The sequence below is a fragment of the Carcharodon carcharias genome, chromosome 4, assembly GCF_017639515.1.
Source record: "Carcharodon carcharias isolate sCarCar2 chromosome 4, sCarCar2.pri, whole genome shotgun sequence".
Taxonomy (NCBI): domain Eukaryota; kingdom Metazoa; phylum Chordata; class Chondrichthyes; order Lamniformes; family Lamnidae; genus Carcharodon; species Carcharodon carcharias.
This window is the reverse complement of record NC_054470.1, coordinates 49,905,884-49,930,900: the sequence shown is the minus strand read 5'-3', so window position 1 is coordinate 49,930,900 and position 25,017 is coordinate 49,905,884. Positions and strand designations below refer to the sequence as shown.

The following is a 25,017-nucleotide window of genomic DNA, read 5'->3' as shown; positions in this document are numbered from 1 at the left end:
TTCCATTAAGGCAACAGCAACCCATAGGCTTAACTAAACACCAGGCAAAGCATTTTCACCGTACAAATTCAAAATGAGGTTCCTTTCACTTTGGTTCCTGTGGAGACAGTGGTAGGCTTACAGCTACTTTGATCTTACATTGGCTCTGCCCTGCTCACATGAGAACTGCTGAAGTTATACCTAGCACAGCTCATTGAATGTAAATACTCATTGTATCACTAGCCTCTTTGAGCTCCACCTCTTCTAACAATAAAACCCCTTTTATAGTATCAATTTTATTAGTAATATAAACATAGTGCTTGGTCTCCGCTAGCTAGGTTCCAGATTTCACTCGCCTTCTTGAATGCTCTATTTAAAAAATGCAAATGCACTCTACCCCCCTTACATCTCAAACTAGTATACATTAAAGCACCCAGGCTAGCTGACTTTAATCCACTTAAGACACTCCCAGAGACTAAACCCCTATTTGAAATGAAAATTATTTTCCAATAAATTATATACATTAATAGCTTCATGACAGTGAGTGCTATAACTGCCCTAAATGGCATCCATAACGTTTGCATACACTTATGGGGCCAATCATACAGGACGTCCTACTGGTCGCCATAGTTGCGCTGATCTGGCAGGTCACGGAGTCAATCAGTATGCAATGCTGTTTTGAAACTAGTGGTGCCATCTTGGAGTTCAATGCTCCTGCCAATACCGTCTCTTACCTCCGCATAATTGAACACATTATCAGCAGCAGGAAGAAACTCCCAACAGCACTATTTCAAGGAACACAGGAAATAGGGGCAGGAGTAGGTCATTCAGCCCATTGAGCCTGCTCTGCCATTCATCTAGATCATGGCTGATCTTCTACCTCAACACTATTTTCCCATACTATTCCCCATATCCCTTGATATGTATAATATCTAGAAATCAATTGATCTATGTTTTGACTATACTCAAATGACTGACCCTCCACAGCCATCTGGGATAGAAAATTTCAAAGATTCACCACCCTCTGAGTGAAGAACTTCCTCCTCATCTCAGTCTTAAATGACCTACCTCTTATTCTGAGACTCTGTTCCCTGTTCTAGACTACCCCTAGCCAGGGGAAACATCCTTCCTGCATCTACCCTGTCGAGCCCTGTAAGAATTTTGTACACTTCAATGAGATCATTCTTCTAAACTCTACAGAATACAAATCCAGTCTCCTCAATCTGTCCTAATAAGGCAATTCCACCATCCCAAGGATCAGTCTGGTGAACCTCTGTTGCACTCCCTCTATGGCAAGAATATCCTTTCTTAGGTAAAGAGGCCAAAATTGTACACAATACTCCAGGTGCAATTTCACCAAGGCTATATACAATTGCACCAAGGCTTCTTTACTCATCAACTACTTATAGGTTAGTTGCTTGTTGATTTCTTCTGACAGCTACTAGGATTCTACAAGTGTTCTGTGCTTTCTACAGTTGTTTCAATTTGCAGACGTCTACAACCAGTAGCATGGCAGGTGTTAGAGGGCTTCTTCAAGACTTATGCACAATCAATTTGCTCCCAGATATGGGTTTACTTGTAGCCATTCCACTTGGAATATAGGAAGGTTTGGAGAATTAATAGAGGTCATGCAGAGCAAGACAAGCCGCTGGAAGAGGGAGGAGGAGGAAGAGGAGAAGAGTTCTCAGGAGAAGACCACGTCAAACCAGGGTACTCAGGGAGAAATTTTCCTATCTGAATGTCAGCAAGAAACAATGTGTGAGACATCTGTACTTTCAGTAAGAATGTTCTCATTGAATCTATCATCCACTGCAACCAGAACTACAGCATCCAAGCAAGGCAAGGACTGCATTACCAGTGGCTGTGAGTGACCATGGCTATGAACTTTAATGCATCTGCCTCCTTCAAGGTTGGAGCCAGAGATATTTGCAACAACTCGCAGTTTGACAGCCACTGTTGAGTAAGGGAGATCACTGAGGTTCTCTATTCAATGAGAGCTAACTACATTTCATTCTCTATTAGGGACCTGCAGGTGGAACAAGCATGTGGTTTGATGAAGCCTGGAGGCTTTCCCATGGTGAATGGTGCCAGTGTTTGCACGCACTTCACTCTGCCACATGTCTAGTCTGCCTTATACTGAAACTGAGGGGGATTTCATTCCCTCAGCATCCAGTTGGTATGCAACCATAAGCAGCAAGTCATGCATGTTAATGCCCAGCATCCTGGCAGCAGTCATTGTGTATTTTTTCTGCAGTAGTCCGCTGTGTCAGCTGCATGAGCCACCAGGGCAAAACAAAAGGTGGTACTATTCAGACACAAGGGCTCTCCGTTGGTAATATAGGTCATAGCTCCAGTGTACAAAACACATGTATGTAGCGTGCATATAATGAAAGCCATGGTGGCAAATAAAATATTATAGAGCAGACAACTGACATCTAAATCAACACTACTGTTGCCTGGATCACTCTTATACTTGGCAGGGCGGGTGTCAAGATCCTTGGTGATCTGCTGCAGGCTGCACAACCATGCCATCATTAGGATGCAATCCCTGCCACTACCTGAACAGCAAGCATCAGAGAAGCAGGAGCATGAGGAAGAAGAAGTGGAAGAGAAGAGAAAACCCAGATAGCCCTTTTCTGGTCAGGTTGTGCATAAGCTCATCCAAGTGCAATACTTGTAGCAAACAACCCCAATTCCCCAATCATCAGCTGTTCCACACCTTATCTTCCCCTGTCACTGACCATCACAGCTTCCACTTGATCACAATGCCAAAATAAAAGCGAACACAAAATAAACATCCCAATCCAATTTATAAACCAAACCAAGCCACGCTGCATACAACAGTCAACTAAATCACTCTTGTGAATTCCCTTAACGCTTCATTGTGTCTTTGCCTGTTCTACTGCTCCTATACATTACTACCCCAGTGGCGGTAGCAGGGTTGGTGGAAGGCTGCTGACTTTCAATGGAGGTGACCGTGGATGGCCTGGAGGACAATGTCGAACAACTCTGGGACTACATGGTGTGAACTGCACCATTTCAGAATGAATAGCAGCAATTTAGGCTGGCTGGCTGACAGGCAACAGCAAAAGCATTGGCAACATGGCAGGAGTGGGGTGACAAGACAACAGATTCATGCTCCATGGAGCCACTGCCACTCCTTCTGGCAGCATCTCAATAATCCTAGTAACCTGTTGGAGGAGAGTGTGCTGGAATGCTATGACATCCTGTAAGCTCCTTACACTGAAATCTGCAGCCATGATGACAGCAATATGACCTTCCATTGCAGCACACATTTGGGTGACTGCTGTTAGTGCTGGAATGGAAGCTGCAGCATCGGCCATCATACCATGGATGGGTTTACAAGTGTTTCAGTGGAGTTGGCAACCACTACAATGGTGGAAATAATGGACTCCAAGCTCTGCACAAATCCTTATGCCAAGTTGTTGTTGGACTCCTTCATGCTCCTTGACACTGACCATATGCACCAAGCATTTTGTTGTACATACCCATCATCCCCATTCTGTGGGCTGCCTCAGAGAAGTCCTCATTTGATTACTTTGCAGTGGAACCCTTGTGCAACCTTGGAAAGCTGGCACCTGCACCATCCTTGTCTCCTGCCCTTGCTGCAGGCCACTTGTGCCCGGTGTCTCACCAATCACAGATTCTACCTGGAAGCTATCCTTTAAGATATGCACTGTGTCAGTATCTGAACTGGTGACTGCAAGTGTGAAATCATGCTCTGTGTTCATCAACGCTGTCTTCTTGGTGTTCTTTACTACTTGGCCAGGTTAGATATCTTTAGTATCTGCAAGGAAAAAGGTACAAAGGTAAGGTTGCAGTGAACGGAGGGAGAGGGGCTACAGCTTGTAAATCAGAAGAGAGCATGGAATGAAGGGGAAGTATGATCAACGCATCCTTTAAATTTTTTTTGTAGTATGCAGTCAATTTGTTTGACTTAATTAGAGTAGCCATGAGTGCACAGTAACTTAAAGGAAGCAAAGTGTGCATGTCAACTTTTGGTTTGATGCCCAGCTACGTAGCTTAGAGGGAACATTGGGTAGGATGTGAGGATGATGAAGTATGAGGATACTGCTGTTTTCAACCCCATCGCTGGCCATAGCCTCAGCAACAGTCTTCGCAATAATGGTCAGCATGGAGGAACAGGACCTGCAGGTGACAGTAATCTCCAGTTAGCTCCTACTGCCTCTGGTTGTGTGCTGCTTTGACCTGCAAGAGAGGCGGAACAGTGTCAGTGAGTGTCGTGCAATCTGCTTGCCTGATGTGACTGTCAGGTAAATAGCTGGCAGTGTATGCAAGCTGTAAAATGTGGAACTGAGGCTTGCAGCTCCGCTAAGTGTGTGAGGATGCCTTGAAACATATGAATGCCCACCAAAGCAAGATGTGAAACTGAATTCAATAAATCTGATAGGTTATGGGTTAGCACCAAAAAAGATGACCACTAAAGCTGCCATCCTTCAGGAATGAGAATTTGCCACCCCTATTTGGTCTGGACTACATGTGGCTGCTGCCCCACTTGATGCAATTGACTGCTAATGTCTTCTGTCCAATTAGGGACAGGCAATAAATGCTGCTTAACTGACAGCTGAAGAAAAACCTTTTTAAAATGTCCTATATTTGTGGGGCTTTGCTGTGTTTCAATTGACTTCTACCATTTTACCTACAAAGAAGACAGTGAATGTACCTCAAACACCATCCTTTATTTATAAAATACTTTAACGGATAAAGTCCAAATTCTTTGTTGTCTCACTTGTAGGTTCATTACCAAAATTGAAGCAGACACACTAGCTACAAGCATCTGGTTAAACTGGCTTTTTAAAATTTGTCATATCAAATCTGGAATACAAGCTATAACAGTATTTCGCAGTTGCTGGTCAATAAAAGCCCATTAAAACTATAGCTCTTTGTTTAGGGGACATGAAAACTACACAAAGGCAAAATTTATTTTCATATTTTACAATACCTAATGCAGATTCAATGGGAGAAAAACTGCAATTGCCCACCATTTCACTGGTTGATTTTTTAAAAATTGGCACTGAAGTTTAATTTTCAATTCAGATGTTGAAATTAAAATGGTACAGAAGGCACCTTAATAGGAAAAAGACACCTTCAACAAAACAGCAAGAGGTGTGATGATTTAAGCAAAATAAAGAATAGGAACGCTTGTTGTTCCTGAACAGGACAAGCGTTCTTTAAAAGCTATAATAAATTCAGCTATGGTTTAGTTGCCCATATAATTTAGATATCGCAGAAATGCGGTGTTCAATTAACAATGGAATTCCTTTGTGTTTTTAATTGTTCTATGACAACTTGCATTTATATAGTGTATTTAACATAGGATGTCTGAAGATGCTTAGCAGAGTGTAGTCAAAACAATAACTAATCTTGTGTCAAAGGTGAAGTTAGAAGGCTGACCAAAAGCTTGATCATAAAGAGGTAGGTTTTTTTTAAAGGAGAGTCTTAAAGGAAGGAAGGGAAGTGCAGAAGAGCAGTTCAGAAAGGGAATTCCAGAGAATGGGGACCCAGTAGCTGAAGGCACAGCTGTCGCTGCAAGGGCAATGGAGGCTGGGTTGTACAAGAAACTAGAATCAGCGGAACAGTTTGGGGAGTGGCGTGCTTGGAGCTAGAGAAAGTTATTGAGACAGGGAAGAACACCGTCGCGAAGGGGTTTGAACATGAGCCAACAACAACTTGCATTTATATAGTGGCTGGTTTTCTGTGCCAACTGGCATCAGGTGTGTTCAGTGACGTGAGCAGATAATATGGCGTGATCAGTTTCACGACAGTGTGAAACCAGTTTGCAATCGTCCATTCAGCCTACCAATGACTGGCCACTTTTCCCGCCATTGGACGTCGGGAACCTCATTGTAATACATCTACATATCATTATTAGGCCAGCCCACTGGAATTGTCTCCCCTCCCTCCCCGCCCACTGCACACTGGATCATCCGCCCACATGGGTGGGAAAACATGCCAACGTGTTTCACAACACCATATATAAGGCGTGCACCTGGTGAGCTGCACTTCACTCGGGACTTCAAAGTTTGTTTGCCTACCTTGCTTCGGGGAGCACTCGTAGTCATCAGCACCAGGCTTTACAAACAGCACCACATCACTTTAAGGGGGGCTCACAGGCAGGTCTCTACCTACTAGACCAGCCATAAACTGGGGTTGGCTTTTTCAATGGCCCCTGGGATAGGCTTGCTTGGGAAAAGGGGAGAAGTGGCCTCAGGCAAGGGAGCTGCAGGGCAAGTTCTGTACTGGGAAAGGCGGCTATCCCAGTGTGTGTGTGGGAGCACATGTTGATCTGTACAAGTGGCCTCAAGATGGTGAGGGCTGAGGAGGCAGTCTCCAGAGAAGAGGCCAGATGGACATGAGGGTATGTGTGAGAGAGAGTGAGTGATGATGTCCCTTAAGCTGGCAGTGAGTGAAATGCCAGTGAATGTGTGATGGGCTTGACTGTGTGAGTCTGGAGTGATGAGATAGTTGCCATACCCTGGAAGCATGGATGAGATAATTCATCCTCTATCTGCATTGGATGGCCAACCTCTCCTGTGCAGCACTGGCACTGATCACCACTGCCATCGTCTACGAATCCAGAGTGGTAATGCTGCTGCAAATCCCTGAGGCCAGAGCCGGATTAGAGGAAATCGCAGCAGGCCTCCATGGCGTCCAAAAGGCGCTCGAGAGCTGCAGTCTTCTTGCCTTTCGAGGCCTCGTCTTCTCTGCTGCAGCCTTGGGCTGGAAGCACTAAGCGAGCCTGTACTTTAAAGGTGGTGCCTGGTGTGATGAAGCGGCAGGTGCTGGCAGGTGAATCGGAGCCCGTCTGCCATCAAAATAGCATGTATCCAGGGAATGCATAATTGACGTGGTGGGTTTGGGATGATACAGCGTGAAAAGCCACCATTGTGGACGGCAGGTAAAACATCACTTTTCCTACCAGCTGCAGCACAGTGTAAATCTGGGACGATTTGCCCCAGTGACTTTAACAGCAAAAACTTTCCAAGGTGCTTCACTGGAGTATTATCATACAAAGTTTGGCATCAAGTCACATAAAGAGATATTATATAAAGAGATAGGTAACCAAAAGATTCATCAAAGAGGTAGGTTTTAAGAAGCATCTTAAAGGAGGAAAGACAGGTAGAGGTGGAAAGGTTTAGGGAGGGAATTCCAAAGCCTAGGGCAAAGACAGCTGATGACATGGCCAACAAAGGTAGAGAGGTGAAAATCAGAGATGTGCATGGGGCCAGAATTGGAGGAGCACAGCTATCTCAGAGAGTTGTAGAGCTGGGGGAGGCCACAGAGTTAAAGAGGCCATGAAGGGCTTTGAACACAACGATGAGAATTTTAAAATCCATATGTTGCTAATGTAGCTGAGCAGTTCGTGGTGCAGGAAAGGACATGGGTAGTAGTGTGTTGGATGCGCTGAAGTATAAGGGGGGTACAGGATGGAATGGTAGGAGAGCACTGGAGTAGCCAAGTCTGGAGGAAGGAAAGGCATGGATTAGGGTTTCATTGGCAGTTGAGTTGAAAGGTAGGAGCGAAGGAGGGCAATGGTACAGAGGTGAAGTAAGCGAACTGTGGGATAGAGCTAGGCGTGAAAGTTCATCTTAGAGTTGTATCGGGTGCAGGCGAAAACAATCTGGTTCTGCACAAAACAGCAGCTAAGGAAGGGGGTGCAATTGTTGGAATGGGGACAGAGTTTGTACCAAGGGTGAAATCTGACAGCTCCACTTTACACCTCATGAATCAGATGAAAATTTCAGCTGTGTTGAACACATTTCATAATTTCTTGTTAGCTGTGGACCTTCCATTGAACTAACTATGATTACCATGACAAGTACCATTCCTTGTACATTGGGTACAGTAAACCCGTCAAGAACATTACATTAGGGAACATCCTGTGCTGTCTCTTTTGCAGGGTAGTGCCTCAGACTGTGCTGTACTGCATTTTACTGTACTAATGTGCCAAAAATAATTTCTTCAAAGTTTTAAAATATTTTAATCATCAATATATCCATGCAATTTATAATGTAAAAGTAATCACTGATTATTGCGAGAGTCTAAGCAATAAGGAAAATAGAGTTCTTTTGTTAATTTTGTCTTGGATTTATTGAAATTATGGTCTTTATTCCTGCTGACAATAATCTGCTCTTCAAAACATCTTCCAAAAATCGTCTTTTTCACCCAAGCACAATAGGTCACTTTTACCTACCTCCAAATTAAATGCATTTTGTCAAAGATTATTTTAAAATATCAACTTTAATACATAAAATTAGACGAAGACTAATATGAGTACAAGCTGACATTTCCTTCCCAGCACATATTCCGAAAACGTCAAACGTTGCTTTCATTTCTCAAGAAGCTTTGTGAGAATGCTATAAACTTTTATCCCCATAAATATAAGCATTGCAGGGTTTACACCATTTTTCTTTAGTCAATTAGATGTCTGGCATGCACAGAAACCCCACTACTCCATCAGACAATTAAACTACTTGTAGTTTATGCTCCTTTGATATAGATTTGTACATTTTCTCCCCATAAGGACACATTTTGTTTGTCTAAATCTTCATCTCGTTAAGTGCAGGTTAGCAAGAGCTACAGCTTAGGGGCCAATGTGTGCAGCGTACATTTTAAATTTAACTGTAGTTTATCAGTATATGGAATTACTAAGCTTCTTTCCTACTATTTGACCAGCTACAACCATCCAAACTGTTACTCAATAGAGCACAGGGAGAACAATCTCAGCCCTGTGACAAGTCTGCCTTTCCAGATTCCATCAATTGGCGGGAGCTCACACATTAGCAGAATCTTAGAATACTAGACCTCCATGTCATAACAATGCTACAGAAATCACATTAGGCTCAAACTCCCATCACCAGGCTTGCCATCTTGGAGCCAACTCAACCCTTAACGGCATCTGCTTATATCCCCTTTCAGAAGACAATGAGTGGTTGATTGTGAGATGAATGACACGCATGGGACTGAGACTTTACTAGGGGAACAGCAGCTATTAGGAACCAATTCCAAGAGCTATAGTGAGCATCTTATCATAAAATCTGAGTGCATTGCTACCAAACTGAAGGCATGAACCTGGGGCGATCTTCGCTGTTGTGCTTTGAGTAGAGCGCACAAAAGAAAATTGTGTACGGTGAACCTCATGTCCATAAGAGAGCCCATCTGGTTTTACAGATAGAAAAACGACAGCGCCATCACAATCCTCCCAACCCAACTTTCCTCTACGCTCTGTCCAAATGACTATTTGCATCCAAGTAGAACAGAGGAAAACCCACTTCCATGAGCTTGGGTCTCAATTGCTGTACATGCCTCAAGTATGCACAGTTCAACACCTACCCTCATGACGTGGCAGAAAGCCAAATAATTGTTGCTGAAACTCTGCAGCTCCAACTGCTCGAATCACTTTTGGATTGAAGTGTGAAGTGTGGTTTATGTTGACGCAGTGATTTAACAATGCCAGGACCTAGCTGGATAGGAGAGAGGTATGTGTCAATGCAGTGACATGACATTGCTGGAATCAGTGTTAGATCAGAGTGTGCAGTTTATCGATCCATTTGGACCACAGTGAGCTCTATAAAATATGAAATGGTGATCTCACTCGTCATTCAAAATAGGTCAAGTCGATGGACCTGGGCATATAAATTTAAATGAGTAAAAAAATCATATCGAAAGCAGATGCTTATGTTTAGCATACCCGATGCTTGAAATATTCTATGAAGCCAAGCAATGTGGTTGAAGTTACTGAGGGACATTGGACAGTAGGCTCGGTGTGTTAAAATATTAACTGTGCACCAATTAGTCAAATTGCCTTTTCTCAGCTTTACTTATTCTTGCATTCTTGAGTTTTTACATATAAATACTGATTTATCAGAGAGATTCATGTGGTCATACATATTTTAAAACTACTTCCAGGTCTGTAATGATTGTCTGACTTTATGAAGTTTTAAAAAATCTCTCATAACTTACATAGCTTATGAAATTCTATGCCACAAATACCAGTTTCTGAACGACCAAGTTATACTACCAGTGGTACCTTTCACTTAGCTCAGTGGCACTGGAGTTCTTCATGGTTGTATGCAAGAAGGTCGACATCAGCTACACTCGTGATGTTATAAGAGAGCCAGTGATACAACTGTTTATCTTAAAACATTAAAGGAAGTCAAAAGATAATTTATAATTTCCTAGGCAGTGGGATGCGCCACCTGGGCACTTCGTGAATTTAACTTGCTTCTGAACTGGGGTTATGTGACACCCAGTGAAAAGCTCAACGGGTGCCAGAAGCACAAAGATGTCAATCTCGCATTATACTGTACTGCCGCTTCTGTGTCAACGCAATTCAAAACATAGCCTTGGTCATTATGTGGTTGCTGGGAAAGAAATTTGCTGATATTAGTGTCTTATCTGGTTGTAGCTTGACTCAAATATGAGCTGTGTGGTGTGACTGACAGCCACATATAACTATCCTTCAAGAATATAAAAACACACCACCAATAAATAAAAGGCAACTCAGCGCACCGATCTCTTTCTGACATTTAGGCTATTTCAAGACCTGGTTTAAGAAATTGTTTAAAATTTTCCAATGCAAAACTCATATCCTTTTGCTCTTTAGTGACTCAGAAATTGATTCCAAATCCTCCAAAGAAGTCAGTATTTCTGTACTTGACAGCAGTCCATTCCATAAGCCAGTGATCTGAGGCACAAAAGTTAGTCCTTAAATTAAGTACCACCTCTGTCACTTTACATTATAATAATATTCCCCACATCTTCCGTTCTGGTGTTACACAAAACATCTTCCTGTATCACAATAATATTATATTAACTCTTAAGATTTAGCTGATTGAAACTCAGGCAGAAACTACAATGTCATCACTGAGATGGGGGAAGGGAGTTTATCTGGAGTTCTTGCCCTTAATTACCATCAAGTGACTTCTGCTGGGGAATGGATATGAATGAATGGCAGTGAAAAGAGAGCTGTTATGTTCCAAACAGTCGAACAGTACCTACAATATCTAAGCTCATGCTTGGGGCAGAATCTTTCGCTGAGTGGGTGAGCACGTACCCGACCTGCTCGAGCATAAAATAGCGCATGGTGACATCGAGTGAGCTTCCCAGCGTCATCGCGCACTTAGGGGATAATTCGGTCAGCAGGCACAAGCACGAGTTGGAGCCGTGCCCACCATTAATTACAAGGCCAGTTAAGGCCATTAAAAAGGCAATTAAACTATATTTTACATTGCCCATGTGATTTCGCACTCATCGCATGGGCAGAACGGGCAGGCGGGCAGCCAACAACTTGCTTAACCTCATCGGAGGGCGACATAAAAAGGGTCAGCAGCATTGCCAGTGTGAGTAGTGAGGAGTTTTGTAGATAATTTGCTGCTGGTTGCTTATTGATACTTGGCAGCTTCATCTCTGTTCAAGCCTTCATTCTTAGCATTTCCAGGCTTCACTGCAGGGCTTATTGGTGCCTTCAAGGCCCCCAGAGGATTCAGGCCATGTGGACCCTTCCAGGTATCAGACAGCCTTCCCTTACCCTGGTAATGGAGACTGTAGTCTCCGATATGGCACCTCCGCTGAGGAGGAAGAGAGGGGCAGAAGGGAGAGGAGGTCAGGTTTCCCAATGCAGCTTCCAGGGGAGGGACCTGTGGGAGAGCAGCACAGGCACAAGGGCTGCAGGGCCAGCAGGTTAGTCCAACGCGGAAGGGGCCACGAAAGATGCCACTATCCTGCTGCCAGGGTTTACAGGCTGCAATGCAGCTACCTCAATATGTCTGAGGTGCAATGCCGAAGGAAGCTCTGCCTCACAAGGGAGACTGTCACCTCTGTTTGTTAGATGATTGGGCCTGAGATCACCTCCGACTGTGTGGGTGGAAAACCCATGTCAGTGGCTCTGAAGGTCAGTGGCCCTCAATTTCTATGCCTCCGGCTCTTTCCAGGGATCAGTGGAGGATCTGTGTGGAGTCTCCCAATCAACTGTCCCCAGTTGTGTCAAGCTGGTGACAGAAGCTCTGTTCAGGCAGGTACTGATGTTTATTCTTTACCGAATTGACGAGGCCAGACAGGCTAAGTGAGCCAGAGGCTTTGCAGCGATTGCTGGGATCCCCTGAGTCCAGGATGCCATCGACTGCACACATGTGGCCATCAAGATCCAGTGGATAAGTCAGATGCTTTCGTCAACAGGAAGGGATTCCAATCCATGAATGTGCCGATAGTGTGTGATCACAGAATGCAGATTGTGCAAATCTGTGCAAGATACCCAACACGCTTACATCCTGAGACACTCCCAGCTGCCGAGGCTCTCCACCACCCAAGCACAGAGGCAGAGCAGTGTTATAATAGGAGTCATGCCTCCACAAAGGAGGTGGTAGAGAGGACAAAAGGCTTCTCAAGATGTGCTCCTCATACTTGGACCGTTCAGGGGGTGCACTACAATACCCCCCAGAGCAGATGTCACTGATAGTGGCTGCATGCTGTGCTCTCCACAATCTGGCACTGGCAAGGGGGGACCCACTGGAGGAGGAGGATGTTGATGCAGCTGCACAGGCCACAGGTGATGAATCCAGTAGTGAGTCAGAAGAGGAGCACAGTGAGAACGCTGAGGGCGTGGAGGCAGACCTCGGTAATCTCCAGGGAGGCAGGGACACCTTGATCCAATGCTCCTTCAGTTAGGTTACCAAAGATCTGCTTCCAGCTCATGCCAGGGCTGCCACCTCCACCCCGGATGTCTGAAATGACCTTTGCATTTGCAAGCAAAGTCTGCTCAGTGCCTGTGCAATAAAGTATCGAGCCACTCATGTCCAGCGGTTCATACCAGCATACCCTGCACCGGAAAGAAAAAAAGTGAAGCATACTCAGGCCATTAGAGCCAAAGCAAATTTATTGCTATTGTCATACTGAAAGCATAATGACATTACCATTACTGGTTCTGATGTCCACACCAGCAGACATATAAGCCAAACATAAATGATTAGAAAATCACCCGTGAACTATCCCTCTTGTGCTCATGGTACCTTTAACTTACATTTCTAAGTGCTACATCTTGGAGCTCCCTCCCTCGCTGGCACCGGCACTGGAGACAGCTTGCTGACTCTGCTGTCCTGTTGGCCTTGACGTCCTTGGCGGTCTTCCTATGGCCAGTGGAGCCTGTGCTGTTCCCACCAGTGCCACGGCCGGCATCTCCCCATTCATCACAGCCTCATCAGATGCATCGGTCACTGGCGGAGGGGCAGAGGAGGCCCCAGAGACAACAAGCAACTCATGTGCCAACGTGAAGTCGCTCTGGACCTCTGCTCACCACTGATGACGGGCACTTAGCTGGTATACCAGGTGCCTCATCCATCTCCCGCACTGCCAGTGGCCCTTGAGGGCATCGTCTGTGTGATGGCTTGCACCCCTGATTCTGTTCTGGAGCTGCCTCTCCATGAGTCACCACTCTCTCAATGGAGGAGGCAGTGCCCTCGGCCATGAGGGTCAACACAGTGCTCATGCTCCACATGGCCTCCTTCACAACGGAGACCATGGGATGCAGACCTTAATGGATCTCCGCCAGATCCTCCTGCACATCCCACTGGACACCAGCATCTGCCATCTAATGGATCACTCCAGAGGCTCATCATCTGCCCGCGACTCAGCATTGTCCTGGTCCCCAGCAGTTCTGACCGCAGCGCCTTGAGCACTCTCTGCCTCCAACTGCACCTCAATCGAGTGTGAAGTGCCCTCATCAATGTGCACCAACATTCTAGTCGCCGATCTAATGCCCACCGAGATGCTGGTATCTGCGTCGGTGCCTGGTTCAGAGAGCGGGTGTGACAAAGGTGAAAATGAAGCTAGGTGGTCCTCCGGTGTCAGGGGTGGCCCTTTGGGGTCCAGAGAGCAAATATGTGCAGGCGAATCTAAAAGGGAGAACAAGGACATGTCATTAGTTAAAGTCATCACACTGTCACTGTGCATGCCAGGCACCCTGGTGAGACAACAAAGATCTGCATCATGGTGCCAGCGTCTCCCAATGATCAATGGTGACTCCAGATTCAAGGCTCACATCAATGAAGAGACTATACTAGAATGGTTGCACAATCCAAAACTCTCACCTCTGTGCACTAAACTCTTACCGTCGTTTGGCACCCCCGCCTCTCCACGCCTGATTGCACGTGGATCATGCTGGCTCTCCAGCTCAAGGGCATCCTGCTCGAACCTGGTGAGCAGCAGCAGGTTGGGTGAGCCTCCGCCTGTCCATGACCTCTCCGATTGGTTATGGCTTGTCTTCTCCTGAAAGGACAGAGCAGCATTGATTAGTCCACTCTCTACCTGCAGCGCCATTGCAGCCTGGCCAACCTGAGTTGAGGAACACCTCGCAGGGCACATATGAGTCGTGGCCCTCGAGCCGCAAGGCACTCAGTCCAAGCAGACAGGGCTCACCCCCTTGACCAGCTCAGGCGTTATTGACAGTTGGCGCTCAGACTCTAGCACCCCTGAGCTCCATGGGGAGACGGCCACATCTTAACACTTCTGCACACTGATCCAAGCCAAGACTCACCTTTCCTGAGCACGGCAGGTCATTGAACCTCTTCCGGTACTCCACCCACATGTGCCATACCATGTCATGGCTGCTAACCAGCGCTGCCACCTCCTCCCATGCCCTCTTTGTGAAGTGCAGTGGCCTCCTCCTCCCATCTCAGGGGACAAGGGTGACCCTCCAGGAGGACCACGAGGCACTCGTCCAAAAAGCAGGAGGACCGAGTGCCCACCCGAGCTGCCCTCCCTCCTGGCATCTCCAGCCACACTCGACTCCATCACTTTGCTAATGCAGAACAGGCATTCTTCCATGGCAGCCTTCCAAGGGCTGCCAAGGCTGTTTTTAACCAGCCACTAAGTCGCCATTGGGTCCAGTGGCCAACAGGCCCCAGCCCGGCCCTTCCTGACCAGTGAGAAGCCATATTTAACGGTGGGCAGGCCTTAATTGGCCCGCCAGTGTGAAATCACGGTCGGGACCCAATCGTAGGCAGCAGCCCATTTCCCAGCCGCTCCTGGGCCTGCCCACCGGGCCCGCCCATCGAACTCAAAATTCTGTCCTTGAAGTCTGGCAACTTGGATGAAAGCAACTGTTACCTGAGGTATCCTGAGTGACCTCAGAGAAGAGGTGAAAGTGGCAAAACTAAACTTTGCAGTCAAGTCCTCCTCATTTTTTCTATCCCAAGAGATCAGAGCTGTGTCTAACCCACAACACTAACTCTATGGAACTGAGGAATGTAATCGGTTAGGCTTTGATCTTCATTTCTGAAACTCAACAGCATATGCAGCTAACAGAAATAAGATGACTTTTTTTCTCTATACAATGGCTACAATGTTTTTGGACAGTCTGAATCCAATTCCAAAAGGGCATGAGCTTAGAAAACAAAACCAACCCAAATTCAGCAGTAATTATACAGGGAGATGGTGGCATATTGGGAATGTCACTTGACTAGTAATCCAGAGTCCCAGGTTAATGCATGGGGGATATGGGTTCAAATATCATCAACCTGCCGGTGGAATTTCAATTCAATAAATTAAATTAATCCAAGAAAAACCTGGAATTGAAAGTTTATCTCAGTAATGACCATAAAACTATCATCGATCGTTAGAAAAACCCATCAGGTTCACTATTTCTCTTCAGGGAAGGAAATCTGCTGTCCTTATCCGGTCTAGCCTACATGTGGCTCAAGGTCCACAGAATTGTGGTTGACTCTTAATTGCCTTCAAAGGGCAATTAGGGATAGGCAACAAATGCTGGCATTGCCAGTGACGCCCACATCCCGTGAAAGAAAAATTTTAAAAATAATTTATCGATCTCATTCAGAGGCCACAGGATTGCTGGTGAGGCAAACGCAAGATTGTCATACTGGTGCAGTAGAAGGTGTTCTTCTGAGATTGGGACCGGAGAACATTGTTGGAGCAAAGCAAAGAGAGATGGGCCTCCATCTAATGATTCTAAACCTAACCAGGATTGTGTGCTTTTGTTACCGGATCATCAAAATGCAGTGTTCCATTCCCACACTAAGATCAGTCCTCTCCATTTACAGCACTAATACAAAGAAATCGCATAAGCTTTATAAAGCAGTTTTTTTTACTTCTTGCGCGACATCACAGAAAATTGAGGGAGAAGGCTCATCTCCCAATCCAATGAATTTACAGCCTCATTCACATAGCTATGAAATGCACATCTGAGCTCAGATTATAAAGTCATAGAGGTCTACAACACAGAAAAAGGCCCTTCAGCCCATCGAGTCTGCGCCGGTCAAACAAGTCCCTAACTATTCTAATCCCATTTTCCAGCACTAGGCTCATAGCCCTGTATGCCATGGCATTGCAATATTCTGAAGCAGAGGTTAAAATAAGGAAATTATGAGGCAGAGCCATTCCTGGACTGTCCTCGAGTGCCTTTTGGCAACTCTTTCAGACCAATATGTCATGCACTCGGATGTGGTTTTTTCCCCTGTGGAAGGCAGATGCCAAAATTTTTAAGATAAATCTCTAAATGCAGTAAACAATTCTTATTGTGTGCACATGGAAGTCTGCCTGCATCTCATTATTTATTTTCAATAGTCAGTCCTTCTATGTGTATTAAAAACAGACTATGCTGAAAACACCCAGCAGGTCAGGCAGAATCTGGGTATACAGGAACAGAGTTAATGGGTTAGATTTTCCTGGTCCCAAGGAGACAGGGTTGGGGGGGGGGGGTTGGGTGAAAGGGGAGCCATGGCAGAACAATTTCCTGACATGTTCCAGAGAGGTAGGCAGCCAACTGGGCTGGCAAAGGCCCCAGTTAAGGGCAATTTTGATGCATCGTTGGCGTTTTCCAACCCGTACCAAGCCGGGTGCCATCAGAGCCAGAAGCACAATGACCCAGTGGTAGGAAGACCACAAGTGCTGCGAGATCTGATCCTACAGAGGAGTTTCCTCTCCATCCAGATGTCCCTACGGGCTTCCTGAGTCTTTATTTTTCTGTAGTCTGTGCAGGTCCTTTGCTGTGACGGACCTGCCTCAGCAGCCTCCACCTCCCCAAGGCTCCACAGCTGCCGGTTCTCACTTCAGTGATTTGAAAGATAAACTCATGGTAGGACTCAGGTCCCGCTGGCGTCAGGTGTCATGGTGGGCGCAAGCAGACAATATGGCGAGAAGGCCTAAAATCGGTTTTACGGCAGCGTGAAACCAGTTAGCAATTGTCCCTTCCACCGCGTTTCTCACTGCTGCACATCGGGAGCCTAATTTTAATACTTTAGCATTTCTTTATTAAGCCCAGCTCGTAGAATCATCCCACCATGATGGATCATCCGGGCACGTTAGTGTGAATGCACATCAATGTGTTTCACAACTGTACATAAGTGACTTGCTCAGGGCTTCCAGGTTTGTTTGTCCATGTTGCTTCAGGAAGGACTTGCAGTCATCAGCATCAGTATTTGCAGGCAGCTTCACATCACTTTTAGGGGCATTCATGGGCTGATCTCTATCTACTAGACCAGCCATAAGGTGGGGGACGGCTTTTCAACAGCTGCAGGGCTAGGACTTGCTTAGGAACAGAGAAGAAGTGGCCTCAAACAAGGCAGGAGGCTGCAGGATGAGGGCTGTACTGGGAAAGGGGAGCTTCCCAGGGTATGTGTGGGGATACGTGCTGATCTGTGCAAGTGGCCTCAAGATGGTGAGGGCTGAGGAGACAGTCTCCAGAGGAGATGAGGTCAGATGGTGATGTGAGGGTGTGTGTGAGAGACTGAGTGGTGATGTCCCTTGAGCTGGCAGTGAGTGAGATGCCAGTGAATGTGTGATGGGCTTGTGAGTTTAGAGTGATGGGATGGTTGCCTTACCCTGGCGGCACAAATGATATCATTCATCCTCTTTCTGAATTGGATGGCCAGCCTCTTGTGTGCAGCATTGGCACAGACCACCTCTGCCACCACCTTCCACGCCGGAGAGGTGAGACTGATGGGTTTCCCGCGGTCAGTGCGGGGGTAGAGGACATTGCGCCAGGCCTCCACGGTGTCCAGAAGGCGTCCCAGGATTGCGTCACTGAATCTGCGGGCTGCACTCTTTTTGGCTTTTGTGGCCATATCTTCACCAGAGCATTCCTGGGCTGCAAGCGTGCACGCGACTGCAGTTTAAATATGGCATATAGTGTGAGGAAGCGGCGAGGTAACTGCCTGGCGCAAATCGGAGGCCACCTGCCAGAGAGATGGCATGTATCCTGTGGCTGCATAATTAATGAGATAGGAAGGGAACGATACAGCGCAAAAAACCACCATTGAGGCCAGTGGATAAAATGACTGTTTTCACTCACACTGACACACTTAATGCAAATCTGGGACAGTTCCGCCCTCTTTCTCTCTCTACACAGGCACTGCCTGACCTCCTGAGCATTTCCAACATTTTCTGTTTTTATTTTATATTTCCAGCATCCGCAGTATTTCCCTGCATATGTACGTCCAGTTACATGTATTTTTTTGTACTGAATCAGTCCATAGCAAGCAACAAGTCTCCAATGTACCTACTGACAAAATACAATGAGCAAAAACTACCCATAACACTTGAAACTGGATAAATATGCATGTATAATTGGCTTCAGTGAAAAAGGTTAACTGTTAGTCTGCAACACTATTGGGTTAAAAACAATCTATTGCACAATACAAAGGCCAAGGCAAAGGTTCTTGGAGTTAGGCACAAAGGAGATAAACCACAAGAAAGGAAAGCAACAGACCACTAGCCAACTGCTCATGGTGTGGGAACATTCAGTACTCCTTTTATTCTTCTAGTTCCAGTGAACAGATCTACATCTGAAACATTTGAATGGAACAGTGCAATTGTCTTTTGTTTTATATAAATTCCGATCAGATGAGCAAATGAATATTCCTCTGCACAAAATTAAACGGGGCTATCTTCCAACGTCACTAGCTAGGCAGTAATCTGGTGGAGTGAGTCACCTGTCTTTTATAGAACCCGCATTATTTTCATTCCACCAACAGGGTCTATAGCGGGTGAACAATCTGCTCCCCAGATTCCTGTCCAGTTACATAGTTGGAGACTTCCCCCATAAGTCCAGTATTATTTTACTTTGCATTTGGCAGTTAGATCTGATGTGTGCCTGCATTTTTTTAAGTAATTAAAAACCATGCAGTTTTACATGCAAAGCAAATCAAACTAATCACACACAGATTTCAAGTTCATTCTTTACATAAGCTCACCAAACTAGTCCGTAGTGTTTCTTATTAGATGAAGATTTGACAACTGACAATTTTTTTGGATACATTAGTTCTACTTCAATCTTACAAGAACATGCATTGTCAGCATCCCACTTGGTTACAAGGCACAAATCTAGCTGAGGGGTCAGATAATTTGGTGGATTGCAATTCCATGTTGTCAGCCAGTACTTCTTCACGTTTTTTCCTCCGTGCATTAAATTTTTCCAGGAAGCAAAGCCATTTACAGATGCAAAGCTTTGTCCTTAAGATAAATGTGGCCCTCGGAGGAATTTCTGGGCAACAGGAGCTTTTACACCTCTGCTGGTGCTAGTGCTGCTCCTCTCCTGAGGCCACAAACTAATGACAAAAAGAATAGCTTCAACTTTTCTCAAAGATGAAACTGGAAATAATTTACCATCTTCTATTGAGGGCCTCACAGCCTCTGTAAATTCTGCTCTGCTCTGCCTGCTGACTGTTACAGTGTCAATCTAGCAACTTTAGAGCCTGGCATCTTTCCGTCACTAAACAATGAAGATGTAATGCTAAAAACTGCTGACAACAGAAGACAGAAACTCCAGGCAATAAAATCCGAAAAGAGGCTGTTCAGGCCTGGAAAATTTATAAGTATGTGTTTTATTAAAATAATTACCAAAAAAAGAGCACAGCTTGGAGTTCTTTTCCCGAAGAGTGCAACATCCTCAAGGGTTCTGGATGGTGCTAATAAACGCACATGTTTTATGATGTTTATTAGGCCCTCAAATATATTACAGCATTAAAACATCTTGCTAGCCATCTGTAACTGTGTTTTGCAATTTATTACCAGTTGAAATCTACAACCAAACCACAGATTATACTTGGAGCCAAACCACACCTAGCACTAACCATACTGATTTACAGATGAATCTTTACACACGTTGTGTAAAATATCATGCATTTTTGTAAAGAAAAAGGACTGCTGCCAGTTTCACCTACAGTAAAATACACAGATGCGGAATATCTGAAAATAGATTGTACAGCAAAATTAAATTGAACAGTTTGGATGGCTTGTTAGCAAATTACCCTATTTGATTGTATCGCAAAATAAAAAAGGGACTACAATTGAAAATGTGAAAGTTCACCTGTTGTGAGGAAACAAGTAACTGTTATAATGATATGACCAATTACACAGACATTTAACTGTTTGCCATTTTGGTAAGCCACGTTTTACACACACTTTCAAAAAGTAACCTCATTACACTATTCTGATGCTTATATTACGAAGAACGTCCAAAAGGTGTCCGGTATCCGCACAAAGAGAAAACTCAACCATTATCTAAAAGCTTGTGAAAATTTATTTATACTTACAAATTACAGAACATATTACAACTTTTGATCTGCAAAAATGTATCTGGAAAAAAATTGGGATTCCCCATTTCAAGGCAACTGTGTTAGAGGATCTGCAAGGGAAAAAAAACCCTGCCACAAAGATCTGCCAGGACTGAGTACGATTAAGTTAATTTGAACACTTCCTGAGGAACAGGTCACTCAGTTTTAGTTTGAATTTACGTTGGTGATAAGCATCAACAAAAGAGATTGTTACCAAATCTCAAGTGTCGCTCCAAAGGAAACCATAGGTATTTGGCAACAGCGCAGAAAAGCAAAGGATGGAGCTGTTTGTTCGCCATACACCAGAAATGAAAATACTCCTGAAATGTTTCTAAACCTAAGTGGCCTGCCTCGCAACATTCAGGGAACACTTGCCAAATCAGAAGGAGCTGTAAATCTCTGGTTAGAAACACTGTGTTCTGCAGCAGTGATCGGGGGCTGCAACACGATTACCCTTGAAGACGTCAAATGCTGATTCCCCATTTTTCTCAAGGATTGCATTGTCACACTATTTACTGTACGCACGATGCAGGAAACAATAACTGCTGATTTATATAAACAAGAAAAATGCAAGAGCTCTCTGCGCAAAGTACACTGTCTCCAACATCTGCCATGGTCATCAGCTAAAGGCAAGCACAAAAGACTGAACTCATTCCATAGCCAAAAATAAACATTACATACTACTGGTGAAGAATAACCAAGGCATAATCATTACAGAATTGGAATACAAACTTTACTTCTTATAATTTTAAATGTGTATCAGCTTTATAGGAACAGGAGAAGGCCATTCGGCCCGTCGAGCCTGATCCGCTATTCAATACGCTCACAGCTGATCAAAAACTTCAATGCCTTTTACCCACGCTATCCCCATAACCCCTTATGTTATTGTTAATCAGAAATCTATCAATCTCTACCATAAGCATATTCAATGACTGAGCATCCACAGCCCTCTGGGGCAGAGAATTCCAAAGATTCACAACTCTCTGAGTAAAGACTGTATATTGCATTTTCCATTCAATGTGAAAGGTTTGTGCTTGGTTTCATTAAGTCAATGTCAAATCAATGTTACATGTACAAATGTTGTCCTGCTAACTCCACTGCCCTGTTATCCAACAAGTCATTATTATTTTTTGGTTCGAAGCCACAAATCTAAGCCTTTCTGACCTCTACGATGTAGCAGTTTTGAGTCTGAGGCAAAAAAGCAAAATAACACTGTGATGCTCTCACACTTTTAGATCTGAACTCTGCACTCAACCTTTTGAACAACTGAATTGACCGGAGAGATTGTTCTCACAGCACATCTGGAAATCCAGAAGAAGTGCTAAAACCAGGTCAAGTCGAGCGAATTACAGAGGGTTTCAGCATCAAGACTGTCCCAGCAGCTGCACCATTTTCCTTCCTCAAAAGATAGAATATTCACTTTAGCCGCTAAATTGTTTTGATATATTGAGGTTTTACTTCAAATATAAAGATACATCAAAGTAAGTTTTAATACCATTTAATGATCACACTCTGAGCCAAGCCAAAATTCAATTTACAGAAATTGGGACTCTACTTGCATCTACAAACATTAGTACTTGAGTAGAGCAGAGTGAAGGTCCAATAAAACTTTGCAGCAGACATGGAGAATCAGCAATTTAGCTTGCTGTCAAAATACAATGTTTATAGTAGAGAGCAATATTTACAAAACCATCATTCAGTAATTGATATTTATTAAAGTCTTGATCTTTCAAAACTAAACAGGATTCAGCAAAGCTAAAACATGTTTATAAACCTATCTTACAATTTATAAAACATTTAGAAAGCATTTATTTTCACAGTGTTTAGAGTTTGTTTTAGTGTAATTAAATATCTGAAACCCCATTCCATATTTGTTTCTTTTCATTAAAAAATCATAACAGAAACTACTCTAATTAGATTGTAACTTGTTGCAACTTTCTGGAATTAATAGCACTGAACTCTTTGACCATATATTCTCTTCAACTAGAATCCACTAAATATGCACAAAACGTAAAAATCATAAAATAATCCATGTTGCTTTAAAAAAATGTTACCAACATATTGTCAACATTTTATCTTTTAGATAAGGGCGCCACAATAACAACAGAAAAAAACTTCTTTTGAATAAATTCCTTCCACACATCGACTCTTCCTGACTGGTTGATATCTGCTGCTGCTTCTGTACTAATATTAGCACAGTATCTGTACAGGTTCTAATCTGCAATTACAGAAGGAGCTTATATTTTAACTAAAAATGAGAGAACATCAGACCCCTGCTGCAATACCTTCACACAACATTGTGATTTAAAAGAACTTTGTTTTTAACACTCATTAATAGAGAATCTTCAGAAAACACTCCTCTAAACCACATTTTATTGTTAGGTTTACAAAGCCTTTATTGTGGAAAGGAAAGGTAACACTGAGTGGCGCTGAACAAGAGGATACTTATTTGTATCGGTTCAAGCTACATCTATTAACACATGGTGAAATCGAAATACAAGGAATTAAACGGGAACAACAAATAGGTTACTGACGCCATCTGGCAAATCACAGTCATTTTTCTCTTGCCCTGATGGTAAGTCTTCTGTTAAACCACAATATAAATCCATTTATTTAAGCAATTCATCTAAGCACACAATCACTGCACTAGGTGGCAGTCTATTCCAAAAGTTAACAACTTGCTTCAAGCAGTATCTCAACATCAACTATAATTATGGATCAGGAAGGCCATTCAGCCCATCACCCATCCATAAAGGCCAGAAAGTCTCTCAATTGTATCATTCAGTTGTTTCTTAACTAAGTCCAGGGAGATTTAGGCAAAGGTACATAGTGGACGTTCAATTTTTTATTATCTGCAGTCCTGCAGTCCTAGTGAAGTAGAATTTCAACCCAGGTTTCTCAAGTCTTAGCTCACAAATCAGACAGCCAGCATTTAGAGATTAGCTTTGCTGTGCTACGCCGTACTGCTACTAGCACTTGAATGTCTCCCCTATATCTCAGCGACCACTTGTGGAGGTAGTGCTCACCTTGTGGTCAGACCAGAGCACTGTACAGTTTGATCACAACTTCCTTTGACTTAAGTTCTCCTGCACTTAGCCATATAGCTAATCATTCTACTGTCTTTGTTGACTGCTGCTCTGCACTGCCTGAGCACGTTCAGTGCTGAGGTTCCTAGATCAATGTTAATTTCATTTTTGGCTATTTCAACACCACTCATGGAATGTTCATTTTCCTTCCTATGTCCAATACTTTGCTCATCCGCCATTTTTCTGCTCACTTACATATTTTGTCAAACTTCAGTCATTTTTGAGCTTCCTCTTTCAGATTCACTGCCCTTACCAGTTTTATATCATTTGTCAACGTATTGCATAAATCCAAGGACAGGATTTTCAATGCCCACTGGCATCGGGCATGTTCGGTGGCATGAGAAAGAAAACCAAAAATCGGTTTCACCACATCATGAAACCAGCTTGTGATTGTCCACTCAGCCCGTCGATGGTGGCCACACTCCTCCACCATCAGACTCAGGAACCTCATTGTAATACGTCAGCATTTCATTATATGGCCAGCCCGTCAGACTCATTCCCCCCGGTGGGAAAACACGCCGACGTGTTTAACAGCACATAAGCAACTGCACTTGGCGAGCTGCACTTCGCTCAGGACTTCAAGGTTTGTTTGTCTACCTTGCTTCGGGCAGCACTCGCAGTCATCAGTGCCAGGCTTCACAGACAGAACCACATCACTTTTAGAGGGGCTCATGGGCAGGTCTCTACATACCAGATCAGCCCTATGTGGGTGGCTTTTCAATGGCTGCTGGGCTAGGGCTTGCTTGGGAAAGGGAGAGAAGTGGTCTCAGGCAAGGGAAGAGGCTGCAGGGCGAGGGCTGTACTGTGGAAGGAGGATATCCCAGGGTATGTGTGGAGGCACATTTGACCTGTGCAAGTGGCCTTAAGATGGTGAGGGCTGAGGAGGCAGTCTCCAGAGGAGATGAGGCCAGAAAGGCATGTGAGCGTGTGTGTGAGAGAGTGAGGGGTGATGTCCCTTGAGCTGGCAGTGAGTGAAGCACCAATGAATGTGTGATGGGCTTGAGTGTATGAATCTAGTGATGAGATGGTTGCCTTTCCCTGACTGCACATATGAGATCATTCATCCTGTATCTGCATTGTATGGCCAACCTCTTCTGTGCAACATTGGCACTAATCACCACTGCCATCACCTACCAAGCCAGAGCGGCGATGTTGCTGCAAATCCCTGCAGCCAGAGCGGGGGTAGAGGACATCACAGTGGGCCCCCACAACATCCAGAAGGCACTCAAGGGCTACAGTCTTCTTGCCTTTCGGGGCCATGTCTTCTTTGCTGCAGCCCTGGGCTGGAAGCACTGAGTGTAGCTGTACTTTAAATGTGGTACCTGGTGGGATGAAACGGCAAGGCG

General features: G+C 44.5%; 1 protein-coding gene across 1 annotated transcript in view; it reads right to left on the bottom strand.

Moving 5' to 3' along the window:
• Positions 1 to 25,017, bottom strand: part of dmrt1 (doublesex and mab-3 related transcription factor 1) — a 151,610-nt gene that overhangs the window by 102,177 nt on the left and 24,416 nt on the right. The window contains exon 3 of the mRNA XM_041185285.1: positions 4,479 to 4,504. Coding sequence (XP_041041219.1) covers positions 4,479 to 4,504 — 26 coding nt within the window. The remainder of the gene's footprint in view (positions 1 to 4,478; positions 4,505 to 25,017) is intronic.